Here is a 14,628-nt window from a genome sequence, read left to right as displayed (position 1 = left end):
GAGACACGTTAGTCACATCTAATGGTTGGAGTGCCTTTAAGATGCATGTAGGTCTTCGAGCTGCTAGATATGTGCCGAAGGGGGCTTGAGGGGCTAAGGGGTTGAGGAGTTGGGGAGGATGAACCTCTTGATCGGTCAAACAGTGGAAAAAAAAATGGATCCATTGATAATAGGTCAAAATTGAATTTTTTATAAAAATAAAAAATAAAACAGAAATTGAATGCTCACATATACAATTAGGTGATAGAAAGTATAGTATATTCAACCTCCGAAAAAAATTAAGGGAATTGTAAAGGTATGAATGAATTACCATTATACCGTTAGATACATTTTTATGTTCATATAATTGATATACGTAACAAAGGTGACAGGATGATTATTCATTTTTCGATAACATGACGATGATTATTTCTAAGGGTGTAAGTTTAGCCCTGATGATCCGAGCCCGCCCTAATCCGCCTTGAGCCCGAACCCTATCTAACCCGACTATGAAAGCCAACCCGGCCCAACATGACCCAATCCTATGTGGGGTTGGGCCGGACCGGGCCTAGGTTGAGGCATAGAAAACCCAGCCCGACCCTAACCCTCCCTAAGTCTAACCCTGATTATTTTTGTGCTTTGTAAAATGCAGGTGTCTCTCCTAGCCAAGGGAGAGCCATATTTCTTGATGGAGTTTTTTGTTGTCATTGAATTTCTTGTATAACAAGAATATGGTAGAGAACAATATAGCCAAAAGAGATAGCACAAAGCCAAAGGAAAAACTCATCCCTACAGCCATGAAATAAGGAATAAGGAGAGGCGGGGGCTTTGCAGTACTTGGTGTCTTAATATGTTGACTTTTGATGGAGGGGATTAAAAAAATTGTCACATAGAAAAATAAGGACACATGGAATCTCCATGAAAGAATGATAAAATATCACGTTAAGTATAGTCTAATGGAGGAATTCATTTTAGAGCTTTAATTAAAAACCCTTTGCTTCAAATCTATCAATTTTCTTAATTTTCAAATGTTATACTTATCGGAATGTTATTTTACTAAGAAGACCAGCCAAGGTCAACTCGACCCAACCCGGCCCAACCCTGAGCCCTGTAGGGTTGGTCCTAAGTATGAACCCGACAGGATTGGTTAGGGTTGGGTTGAGTTTTGGGATCTAGGGTTAGGTTAAGATTGTAAGAAACTTGGCCCTGTTTTAGCCCTAATTATTCCTACGATTAAGATTTTAGTATTTAAAATTACGAAATTGCTCTAAGTCAAGTGGTGAGTGGTATATTCACCCAAAAAAAAAAAAGTGGTGAACGATGATTGGGGATGTGTGTCAAATTATAGGAATTTTGGGGAAATCATCTTTGAGGTCAAGGAGTCCCTCAAGTGGAGGTTGAAGTTGATAATATGATAGGGATCAGCTGAATTGGGATGGAATCGGTCATAAGTCTCGATCAAATATACCTTTTGGGATTGAATATAAAATTGTATTAATACATTTAAGCCTATCGAAACTAATACAGTGAGAGGTGTTAGTTTTTCAAATTAAAAAGACGATTTTACCCTTTTTCTTCCCTTGTTTTTTCTGGCACATTTTAACATTTTGCCACATTTAATTTTTCTCGTTCTATCTCAAAGTACCCATTCACTCGAAACTCATCTGCCTCCATTTCTACTTTCTGTAAGCGGGCTCGGGCTTTTTCCAGCCTTCACGTAGTTCTTCGAAATTTCGAATAGTACCCAAGATCCTATTCATAGATCCGCACCCGCCTTTATCGAAGATTCCCATTTGGAGGAAGGCATGGACTGGTTTACCTTCTTCCCTGTCATGCCAAGAAGAAAGGGCATTTCAGAAGCAGTCAGGTAGCGACCATGGCAACTCTTGAGGCGCACCACGTTATTCTTCCCTTCCACTAATTCCAAATTCCACCGTCCACCTCGCGTTTCTCGAAGATCCGTTGCGACTCTGACGAACCTTTTCTCCATCGTCGTTAGCAAGAAGGTAATTTTTCAGGTGGCTTCGGAATATCACAGTCCTCCATTTCTCAAACATTTCCTTCTTGATGAATTCCGCCCCCAAAATCTGAATATCATTTGGATTTCTTTGAAGATCCAAATGAGAATTTAATAAGAACAGAGTCGGTGGAAAGTTATGGAAACGACAGATTCAAACTACATGAACAAAGTCGGTGGAAACACCATCTGCAAGAGATTCAAACCATTGAAAAACTCTAACCATCCTCTCTTACCTGTAGAAGAGAGATCTTACCCCTTATTTAGTTATTCTTTTTGCCTAACTCTAACTGGTTCTGCTGCTGGTTTTGATGGGAGAGCAAACGGATCAAATGTTCCATGCTCTTTAGTCTAGCCGAAGCAGCTTCTTGGATGGCGATCTACTCATCCATCTTCGAATAACCCAGAGAGTCGACCATCGCCATTAGAGACAATGATGATGGATGAAGACAAAGGCACAAAGGAAGGCCTTATTTAGTTATTCTATCTCCAGGGTAAAATCATCTTTTCCATTTGAAAAATTAACACATTTTTCATGGTGTTAGTTTCGATGGGTTTAAATGTAATAAATGAAACTTCAGATGGAAAATGCACTAAAGGCAAACATGAAGAGAGGTAAAAATAAATTTCCTTAAATAAAAAGTTTTACACACGACCGTGTATGATGCACAATTGATCACCAAATTGTTGGATGGGATGAAGGACTATGTATTTTATATTGCCATGGAAATTTCAATTGAGATAGTGTTGGCGCCAAAATTTGAAAAGCATGCACCTGATGACATGGCCAAGGGTGGTTCATATGAAGAAAAGAAACTAGGGATGACTCTGGTGATTTTAAAAAGTCCACCACCCATGAGCGATGTGGCACCAACACTTAAGGACAGTTGAGAAGGTGCACGTAGAGAACCTTTTTCAAGGGACAAGTGTCATAGGTGCATTGGAACCCAGTCTAATGGGGAAGTGGGCTAATGGTGTGTGTGGTGGAATGATTAATCCTCAAAGTATATAAGGAGAGAAAATCAGCCAAAAGAGGACAATCAACAACACACAAAAATCCAACCATACTGCAACTCTTTCATTCCTTTTATTCCTTTACTTTCTGCTATGTAGAGATAGAGATAGAATATGACTCTTTGTGTTATTTTCACACATTTGTCACAGGGTCTGTTGTTAGACCCGAGTGCATTGTACTCAGAACCCTTACAAGAAATATATCAGTGTTTATTCCTTTGTCCGTTGGCGGTTTTTGAGTGCCCAAAAGTCCCTGGACCAATTGGAACAAGAGGAGAGCCAAAGTCACTTGGTCGAAATCAGATTTATCATTGAATCTGATCAGGAAAGATTCTGACATGCCTGCACACTCAACCATACGGTCAGTTGACCGTAACTTAGGGGAAATTCCATGCCAACAAATAACATGCACACAGAGAGCCAAATGAGCGAAAGGTAATGGAGACAGTCGGAGTGTACTTCAATAGAAACTCACTGATGCCAAAGTTCGAGGACGGAAGAGACAATTAGGTTTTGTTTCTAAAGAAGTTGACTTCGGACCTTAATTGGGTGCTGATGATCTATTTAAAGGATAGGAGAGGAGAGACTTGTGTCTACATAGGAGATGATACTAACCGCATGGTTTGTCCTCATTCGATGATAACTTAGTGGAGAGTTCTTGGTTTGTTAATATGTAGGACGTACGTGGTCCCCTACGACGTGGTGACACTTGTGGATTATATGTGTGTCATTATCATACACTATCATGCCCATCCAACAATTATGTACATGGATGTGCACCATTTTTTACAATCCTTTTTGGCATTGAAGAAGCTTATATTATTAGGGTAAAACAACGCTACCTTTTAGTGTACCCTATGCCCCTACACACAAGGGGAAAGTGAAATCAGATTATGAAAAGACAGACGTCTAATGTACAATGAGAGGAAGTGTTCTTTCCCATTATTATATGATATATGATATAATTAGAAAGTCGCCTCCCTCACCTACGGTGGCTTGCAGCTGCTACTCTTGCTATCTCTACCACTACCACCACAACCAATTATTTTCTCCCCAACCCCTGCCACCAATGAGCTCACCACCCCCATCCCACTACCATCATTGCAAACACATTCTCATCCGCCACATTCTCATCCACCACCGTCTCGATCACTCACTCCACCATTTGCGCCACCACCTTCTTCTCCTCCTCCACTTCCATCTCCATCACCTCCTCTGCCATCTTCACTTGCCCCATTCATTGGACATAGCTCCCATGCAGCCTCAAACCACCCCCTCTCCAGAATCCTTCACTCCCTTATACCACTCCATCAAATCCCATCCTACACTTCCTTCTCCATCCCCATCTATGGGAGAGAAAGAGTGCTTGCATTTCTTTTTTTTTTTCTGAGAAAGAGTGCTTGCATGTTTCTTGTTCCAAGAACCATATCTGAACTTTCCATAACTCTCCTTAAATAGAGGTTCTCATAATTTTTCCACCGAATTAGATTTCTGAAACTTGAAACAATGAATCAAAAAATGATTGGATTTATGAAGAGAGAGAGAGAGAGAGAGAGAGAGAGCACTACACCTCTCTCTATCTTGTGACCACGTCCCTCTACGAATGCCCCTTTTGTGACATGGGTTCCTTGGACTTGTTACTCGCATTCGCTCTACTTCCAAAATTCCTACTAATATCAGCAGAATTTTTGAGTAATATAGTTATATAATATTGATTTATTCTTTTACAATCTTGAAACAGTTGTTTGACTGTCCTGTACTATAGCATCCATCCCACCACTTTCCTGCATTTATTAATTTTCTAGAGATGATGTATCTTTCTATCAATATCTTTTAAGATCATAAAAGGCATTATATTAAAAATTGACCTTGTTCATATTTAAACACTCTTTTTTTGTAGAAGTCTCTAGTTGATGGTGTCTTGACTAAGAAAAAGTTAGCTTCTTTTGTTTATGTTGGCAATACTTGTGCTCTTTGTAGCATTGAGGCTGAGGTTGTATTGGCATTTTTATTTTCATATCATTTTTCGAAACAAATATAAATGGGAGTGCTCTTTGTATACATTTGACTACTAATTTATGTCTTTTTCAAATTATTTCTCTTTCATCTTCAGTTGCTAATGATCTACCCTTATTTTTGTTGTTTTATGGTTGTCCTTGTTGGCAATCCGTCCACGTGGTGGTGATGACGTGGTCAGTTTGGGTGACATAGATGAAATAATGATATGGCAGTGTCCAGTATCACCGATGAGATAACAGAGCCGCTTGGTATGCATGGAGTGGTTTAATACATCCTTAGTAGGTGGTGCAGGTTTCTAGGTCAAAACTGGCAAAATTTGCCTATTTATGCTCGGGGGCATTTTCAGTAATGAAAATGACATTTTTGGAAGATCAGTTCTTCATGAAAAAAATATATTGTAATTTACCTAGTCCAGTGCATTTGATTTCGTCACATTCCGATACCGTATGAAGAAGTTACGACATTTGTGACAGTCGAGGGCAATTTCGGTATTGAAGATGAACTTTTTAAAGGAAGTGTTCTCCATGTAACAATACAAAAAAAAATCGAATCTTTCCAACGGTTCTGATTTCATCGTGTTCCGATTCTGTATGAGAAAGATACGTCATTGGAAAGGTCTAGGAGCATTTTGGTCTTTTTACATAATTGAGTCAGATAATTGAGTCTTCTAGAAAGTCGTAGAGCGTCTAGTTACGGTTTCAACGTACTTCGTTTCATCTCGATCAGATATCGTATGAAAAAGTTATAAGTATTTTCATAAAACCGATTTGAAAATCCAAACCAAAAATTCATCAATCTACTCTAGTGTTGGGTGGATTTTTTGGAATTTATTTTTGAAATTTTAAGGATTTTTATGTAATTTTGAGATTTTGAAGGTCTTAGTTGATAAGGGGTGTTTAGCACTGAAAATATGAAGGCAGGGGCTTATGTGTATATAAGAGAATCAGAGGGATCCTTAATACACGGCTCAGATTGAGCCACGTCAGTAAGATTTAGATCCGACGGTTCGTGCAAGAGCTTGTGTTGAAGATGCTTATCCAAAACTTCTCATTGGTGAAGTGTATTAGATATGATGGTGTGGCGCCTCACCATATTAGTCTTGATTGTGTGTAGCGCATGTGCATAGAATCTATAAAGAGATTCTCCATATCTTAATCTGAGCCAATCATATCAGATCGGTTCCAATCTAATGGTCAAGATCAATGGAGCTTTATTAAAGTTAGCCGACAGCGTACCGTGAAACTCAATACATCAACCAATCGGTGATCGACAACGCTTCTGACAATGTCAGCGCGTACGTCATGATGATGTCATCGATATTCAAAATCTATGGTTTAGATCTATTGTCCATTGGTTCAATCGGACGGCTCAGATTAAGCCTTTTGATGAGATCTACGGCCAGATCGGCGCCTCTATTGCGCGCTCCGCCGGTGTAGCCTACGCCACCCCTATGAAGATTCTATTTCAGGCTATCTCATTGCTCTAACTTCAAATGGTCATATCTCCCTCATTTTAACTCGGATTTGGATGATTCAAGTTAGCGATTCTTCATCTCTCCGAGCTCTACACACCAGAGGGAAGAAATCAGGCAGAGGGGTTGCTGATGTGGTCAAAAAATTCAGTTGAAGCTCGTGAAAAACTAAGGGTTTGAATGAAAGACTTCCATGCTCTTGCACTTCATCCGTAGCCCCCACTAGAGGCTTAGGAAGCTGCTAGAAACCAAGGCAGCAAGCTCTATTGGTTGTTGCTAAGTGAAAGAAAAAGAAAATGGAAGAGAAGAAAAGAAGAGGGAAATAGAGAATAAGTTTTTTCCTCTCTTTGTGTGTGTCTTGAATGCCTCTTAAGAAAGATTTTCTCAAATCCAATTAATGGAGTTTGATGATTCTTGTTGAGAATATTATTTTCCCATTAAAGCTTTATTTATAAGGAAGACTAGAAGAAGAGAAGTGGAGAGAGAGAGAGGAGTGTGTGTGTGAATGTGAATGTCAGTGTTGCTCCATGAAAGTAAAGACAAAGAAAAAAGAAAGAAGAATAACAAGAACCTAGAATTTGGTTCTTGTGAGTTGTTTCAAGAAACCCAAGTGTCAACCGGGGTTGAAGCATTGGCGACACCGAGACAACATGGTTATGGTTCGCATAAAGTGGAGATCGATATTATTGCATCTCAGACGGTTACTCCTTGCCAAGGTAACCTCACTTTTGTCAAATTTCCATTATTATAAATCATTGTAGGCAAGATGTTTGATAAAATGCCTAAGTGATAGTTGTAGTCTATTTGGGGGGAAATTTGCATGTATGAGTGCTTCACTATAAGGCATTGTTATAAGCCCAACTTTATTTTTTTTTATGTTCAATGGGTGCTGGACACAAGGGCTATGTGTTCCTTGGTAATTACAACTACCTAAACCTATTTGCCGTGGGTGCGGCCTCTCATATCATCATGAGAAAACTAGGGTGAAGACCTAGCCATTATATGTCATTGGTGGAAACTGAGAATCTGTTCCCTTGGCTGTGGGTGCAGTCATAATTAGTATTGAGTAAATACTGAGCCCGATAGTTGACATTACTCTGTGTATGTAGGCAACTGACCGAAGCACGTATTTCTTGTGTTGTGGATGTGTATGCTCGTATTTGTATTGTGGATTGGAGTGCTTGGCTACAGAATGGGTGTGTACATCTGGTAGACCTGACCACTTGGTTGTGCAGTGTGGATGTGCATACGACTGTGTATGTATGTGACAGTGATTATTGTGTGAGGTTTATGAGACACTCTGGGCAGCAATACAAGTTATGTGAGCAAATTTCATACAACAGTAAGAATGGTCAGTAGTATACATAGCAGCTCTAGGCAGCATCAGTAGACTGTGCTATTGAAGTGCAAATAGTGATTGCCACATCAAGGGTACAATTGAAAAATGAAAAAATATTTGGCACACTGATTCACCCCCCTCTCAGTGTCAATCGGGACCCAACAATTTTGAATTACCAGCCATGGATCATACAACATTAATTTTCCATTGTTTGTTAGAGTTAGTTTTCCTAAGACTATGGTGAATAGACATCAGTTCACCGTGGTCCATCCAAGGCATACAATAGGGGGAGATTAGGGAGGGGGTGATGGTAGTCACTTCCTTCACTGAGCAGGGAAGGAAAACTTTTTCTGATCATATATCTTTGGATTTGCAATTACAGGATGCAAGCCAGAACGTAGATCAAAAGACTTCAGCAAGGATAGTAAAGGCCATGAGAGATGGGATTGTTGATATTAAGTAGATCCGTTGGAGGTATTCCATTGGTTTTATTTGATGACCATCCATGCCGATCTTGGGCTATGGTTCCTTTAATTGTTAAGGGTGTCATATGGTTGGTTCAGCCTGATTTCTGTTGGGCTGAATCGGTTTTGATTTGGGAATGAGTAAGACAAAAACCAAACTGTTAAGGAATTTGATTTTCGGTCAATTTCGTCTTGGTTTCATTCTTGATATGGTTTCAGTTTATTTCGGTTTTTTAGTATTAATTTAATACCAGTTTAGATCGGGTTGTATTTCTACTTGAATCATATTGAAATCTTACATTCATAATCCGTAGTGAGAAAAGATAACTACAGTTCTTATAAAACAAGTAAACAACTAGGAATAGTGACTAATCAGTGAGAAGATAAATATCGTTATAATCACAAAATGAACCATTTTGTATAATGAACAAGAAGATTTATAGAAGCCTTGTTACAAATCAATTTCTCTATTCATAACCTTATACTCATTGATTTGTAATAATTCCCCTCAATTACAAATCCTCTCACTAATATTGAAATCAATAGATAATCAATTCATTTATTCATAACCTCATACTCCATTATTTTATTTTATTTTTTTCGATTCATTTGATTAGATTTTTCAGTTGGGATATTAGTCGGTCCAATGTGATCATGTTTTCAGCAGGTCTCATCATACCTCATCCAGAACCAATCTGATGAGGATCAATTCGATTTGATTCCCATTTTTTAATCAGTTTTACTAGTTCTGGCCATCAGGCTAGGTTTTGACACTCCTATCAAAGATGTTATCTTTGTTTAGATATGTAAATTTTTCAGGAGTTCTTTGATGTTTTTTTTTTTTTTTTAAATTAAGTACATGCCGGGTAAAAAAAGATAAAAAGAGAGAGAAGCTTTTCTCGCTTGGCAATACGCTGGTAGACATAAATACATAATTAAGTCCCATATGAAATAGATTGGGTTAAAATTTGAAGGATAGGTACATCCCTAAGGTCATTAATTACATGTCGAATCAAAGTCTGAAGTCTAAATGGAGTTTTTTTTTTTTTTTTAATTAATCATTCTTTAGTAGAGTCTAAAGTTAAACAGGTTTTTTTTTTTTTTTGGTAGAAGTCTATATATGATTTGGCAATGTAGCAAAACAAATCATTGAAAAATCTGAGATTTTGATATGGGTGCGAATGATTATTGAAGGACGTGCATGGATATGCATGCATTGATGCGTATGACATTATATTTCGAAGTAAATAATTGAATTTGGATATGAAATTTGATACGTGTCTATATAGATCATCTCCTAAGCATCCAATGATTTGCCATTTGATATTTTTTTATGTAGCATGTCTGACCAGGGACTCTCTTACCTGGCTTGCCAATTGGGGAAACATTTTGAAATATATTACCAAGTAAAACAATACATAGTCAGCGAGAATTAATTCTTGGGGAGAGACAGACCGGTAAAACAGCAGCACCCCATATACTATTCTCAATCAAAAAGGGAAATTGTAATGCGTTTATGTAGCTATTGGTCAAGAGGCATTGTTTGTGGCTCAGTTAGGGATCCGGATCGCCTTCATAGAGCCCATGGACCATAGAGTGATCCCATGGCTAGTGATTACTTTCCAGAAAAGAGAGAGAGAGAGAGAGAGAGAGAGAGAGAATATTCTCACTGAAGTCTCTCCGCTTGTATGGTCATGCAAACAATATTACATCTTACAGTTTGGGTATACACATTCAAATTTAATAGTGATGCCCTGTTCTCTGCAAAATAGGTTATGTATAAATTGTACTAATTCGCCCTTTTCTGGTCATTCTTAACAAGAATTGCCTTCAATTTCTGTATCTCAGAAAATTCAAGGCAGATTATTCTCCTAATACAAAGAAATGCTGATTTACTATCCCACTTCTGCAGCCTGGGGTGACCAAATAGTTGATTAGTGTTTGTTTCTGTTCTACACAATATCTGCAAGTAAAATGAGAAATAAAAGTCAAGAGGGAAAAAAGATAATATATACTACAACAACAACAACAACAAACTCAACCTTAAACCAACTTAATGGGATCAGCTACAAGGATCTGTGCAAACAAGAAGAATAAAGAGATTGCATCTTAATCAGGTACGATATCAATGTATCTATATGACTATATCTGTATCTGCCATAAATGGGACAGATAATACCCGGTTCACTTATAGCCCTAGTTGCATATCTCCTTGTAAAATGGCAGAATACCTTTTACTGTTAAACCATTTATCAACTCACACACTTTGCACCCCACCATTTCAACCATCAAGATGAAATGATTTTATTTAAAAATAATAATAATAATAATAAAAAAAAAGGGAATTAACAACAATGCTAAAGAGAAGCCATCATATAGGGAAAAAGACTTGTCCAAAATTTGTGTAACTCATTTTCTATGAAAACTCTATTTCCTTAACCATCAATTCTATAGTACCTAACAAAAAAACACAAATCTATCAACTAAGATCCAAATAAATAGAAATGATGGATTGTAAATGTGTATGACAATATCTACTTTCATGAAAATCTATATAAATCGTCACACTTGGAACATGTAAATGGACTTACCACATCCTCCATAGAATGGTTCTTGGCGAGTAATAACTTATTTTGAAGATCTTCAATGCTAATAGGCATGTAGCCAGAAAATTTAACCCTAATCAGTAATATATACATGCTGCCAGCCAACAAATCATTGCCAAGAAATGAGGGGCATGACCAACAGAACAGACCTCCTGACCAGAATTCCTTCAGTCCACCTTATTTCTTGCAGCTGCTTTCCAATCTCTCCGACCATGTCTTACCCCATTAACTTCAGAAAGGGAAGAACATACTAGCTGCTCAGACTGAAATTTACCATCTCCCCTCTCTTCTGAAACAAAAGCCTGTTCCTGTACTTCTTTTACAACATTTGGAGCAAGCAGCAGATGCCCAATAGATGTGCTTTCCTGTCCCTCTGATGCCTGGCCTTTTCTTGCATCTTGCTTCCAATCTCGGGGGCTATGAATTCGGGCCATGCACTTATTCATGCCCCCTTTCAATTGTGGTTCTAATTGCAATGGAGATGCTTGGCTTAGAAGGTAATTGCTACTCATATCAGCTTCAAGACGCTTCCGAGCCCTGTATCTACGCTGACGTTCTCGATTCTTAAGGCGACGGGCCATAATGTCATTAAGGCCTATTAAATGTTGTCTTTGATCAAGAGGGTTCATCACATAACCCCCTTGCATAATGAGACTGTTCACACCATACTCATTTTGCATCTTGGATAATGGCTGTACAGTCTGCACAATTGAAATCAAATAAAGAAGGTTCATGTCAAAGATGGAAATCACCCACATATTTTGACTTCTCCAGGTTGATTTCCATATTCACTATTGTAACTTAATCAAATTTCTGTGGATAGACAATAGAAAAAAAGACAACTATCTTTGAATGGTCCAAAAGAAAGTGAGCCATGGATGGTTTGCATCACGTAATAAATAATTTATTCAAAATGTACATCCTATGAGCTGACACTATCTGAAGCACAGTTAAAACAAATCTTTTAAGGGTGGCAAAATTTTGACTGACCAATCAAACCAATCTTCCAGAAATTCAGGTATGGAAATATATTGTTTGAATTTAAAACCTGCTCAGGATTGGGTTTTACTATTTGGACAAAATTGATCCACTTTGTCCAAATTGGAAAATACGGAAACAATAAGTTTTCCAAGTTCAAGTATGAGTATTAGCTTAGTTGGCAAAAGCTTTATATTTTATTTGTAGATTTTGGGTTCAAATCTTCAAAACAACAATTTTGAAGCAAATTACACTTAAATATAGGGCAAAACTTCTCCTGAATAAGCACAGCCACATAGTTTTCTGGACGAGCACAACTTATTGTGCCACGAGGAAGGGTTTAGATTGATCATATGTAAAATTTCAGGCCCAAATTCAATCACTCACCCTCCTATGTATGTCCATTAAAACCTCAGCAATCCAAGCATTCAGGTACACCCTTTTGGTAGTCTCTAATTTTTCAGTGCTTCACTTTGTCACATGAATAAATCCTTTTGGGCTGAAACTTGACATGTGAACAGGGGACCTTGGGATCTAGTCCATGAATTTCATCCTCATATAACCTGCCACGTAACTGAAAGAGATGCTCTTCTGGGCATGCCCCGTCGAAAAAATCAGTCTTGGTTTGGACCAAGTTTGGGTTGCAGAAATATAGGTATGGCAATATATCCAACTCGGACCCGGATGCACCCAAACTTTTGCCTTCCCTAAATCTTTCCTCCCCTTTCATACAATAATCATGCTTTATCAACTTTTAATCTGTAGTCTGAGTGGCAAAGATACTAAATTGTCATGCTTTCTAATAGTTTACCACTTAAATAGGGAGTATCAGATTACGGATTCACGGTAAAGATTTCAAAAGAGGCATTACCTCCTGAGAGTAATAAGTCTGATGGTCTCCAGTAGCAATATCTGCATCATCCTCAGCATCATTCCCAAAGAGTCGAAAGTCACTGTGCTGCTGTTGTGGTTGTTGGCCCATGATGGTTTTAGCCTGAAAAGATTCAGCCTCCACAGAACTTTGACTGCATCCTGCATTAGGTACATTGCACATTATTATATAGAGTAAATTCACAAAAATGAAGATGAAAAGCCTCTGGATTCTACCTTCCCGCAAATTTTCAGTATGTCCATCTCCAAACTCAACAGATCCAGTCCCATCCCTGGCTCCAGCAGCCTCTAGGTTTAAGGCGCTCATATCATTCCTTGACAAAGGAAAGCCATTAGTCACACACGGCACACCTGTGAAAAACAGTTCCACAGGTAAAACTGTTTCCCCATTTCTTTTAGCTTTCTCTTCACGTTTGCGAGCCCTGTACCTCTGTTGTCTCATTCTGTTCTTTAGGCGATGAGCTTCTGAATTCATAAAGCTTCTCTCACCCTGGTTAGTCATTAGCAGGAATATCTGAAGCAGGTGGTCATAATGGTTAGGCTAAAACCAAAGTTAAATTTTTATGTTTGGCAACTACCGAAGTTGTTATATTTGGTAATCAATGACTAACAACTGCCACCAATACTCAGTTTGAGGAAAATAAGTGATAAACACAAAAGGGGAAAATAAGAAAATGAGCCACATTCATTTATGGAAGCACAAAGGGGGCATAATTCATGTTAAAATAGTTCAGAAAAAGATATTATGCTATTACCAACCTGAGGTAACCCTAATCCTGCATCCGGGTTTAGGACCAGAAGAACAGAAAACATTACCAAAATCTTAAAAAGGGTAAACCTTATAACGTTACTAACAGCCCAGGAAAAACAAAGAAGAAGACGAATCTCTCAAAACCGAAATGCAGCCTCAGAATAACACTTAGGCTCCATTTGGTTGCAATGGGAATTTAGAGGGAAGGGAGGTGAAATTTTCTTACTTTAAAAAGAAATGTTTATAATCATTACATTGTATAAGCTACTTAATTTTTTTAACCATATTTAGTAATGATATATTTTACATGTGATTTTTATTTTACATATTATAGCAAAAGGTTTTGGATGCAAAATAAAGTGAAATTTTATAACCAACTATGGAATGATTTAAAGTTAAAGTCACACGGGTAATGATTGCATATATTTCTTTTTTAAGTATGAAAATTTCACTTCCCTTCCCTTTAATTCCCCTTACAACCAAACATAGCCTTAGTTTGGATTGCAAGAGCTCAAACAGCAAGAATTGATTAGCTTCTAGCCTTCTACATAGGATATGGTGATCATAATCGGTCCAGCTGGCAGATTAGATTCCATTACAAAGACTAATTCCTGCTTTTGAATAGATATCAAACTTCACAACTCTAGGCAGAGGTCTCAAGTATCAACTCCCTGGAGGTTGGGGACCTGGGGTTATTCTCAAGGTCGCAATTCTTTGGATGCCCTAATATTTCCACTTCATGTAATATGACTCAAGGCAACTCCTGTCTTTCTAGACTCTGAGCCTAAGAACGACAAAATGCCAGGCCCCAATACCAACTTGATCCTATCATGCGACATCCAATTCAGGATTTATGGACCATTTTTTTCCAGATTTTCTGAACATTTGCAGTATTCAATAGAACAGATGGCTAACATCATCGGGTGTATAAAATTCTTAGTGCAGGAATTCTAGGTACTACAACTAAAATTTTAAAACTCTATATCAGGGATTGGATTGGCAAATACAGCCCAATCTTAGTTAAGTTTTGGCCAATATCTCACCATTTATATGTGGTATCGGTCAGAGTTGAAGTATAAACTGAAGATTTTTTTTTGGG

The 14,628-nt window shown here is 38.0% G+C and overlaps 1 protein-coding gene across 3 annotated transcripts in view; it reads right to left on the bottom strand.

Moving 5' to 3' along the window:
• Positions 1-9,966: 9,966 nt before the first annotated feature.
• Positions 9,967-14,628, bottom strand: part of LOC122086170 — a 5,691-nt gene continuing 1,029 nt past the window's right edge. For 2 of the 3 annotated variants that reach the window (XM_042654901.1, XM_042654902.1), the window contains 4 exons: positions 12,995-13,292; positions 12,759-12,919; positions 10,895-11,610; positions 9,967-10,266 (listed from right to left, as the gene is read on the bottom strand). In XM_042654901.1, the coding sequence (XP_042510835.1) occupies positions 11,077-11,610; positions 12,759-12,919; positions 12,995-13,280 (981 nt within the window). In that variant the 5' untranslated portion in view covers positions 13,281-13,292 and the 3' untranslated portion in view covers positions 9,967-10,266; positions 10,895-11,076. The remainder of the gene's footprint in view (positions 10,267-10,894; positions 11,611-12,758; positions 12,920-12,994; positions 13,293-14,628) is intronic. The other variant, XM_042654903.1, reaches the window with a different exon arrangement.

Source organism: Macadamia integrifolia, chromosome 8, assembly GCF_013358625.1.
Source record: "Macadamia integrifolia cultivar HAES 741 chromosome 8, SCU_Mint_v3, whole genome shotgun sequence".
NCBI lineage: Eukaryota > Viridiplantae > Streptophyta > Magnoliopsida > Proteales > Proteaceae > Macadamia > Macadamia integrifolia.
Note: the sequence above shows the minus strand (reverse complement) of the source record. Positions and strands in the feature narration are given on the sequence as shown.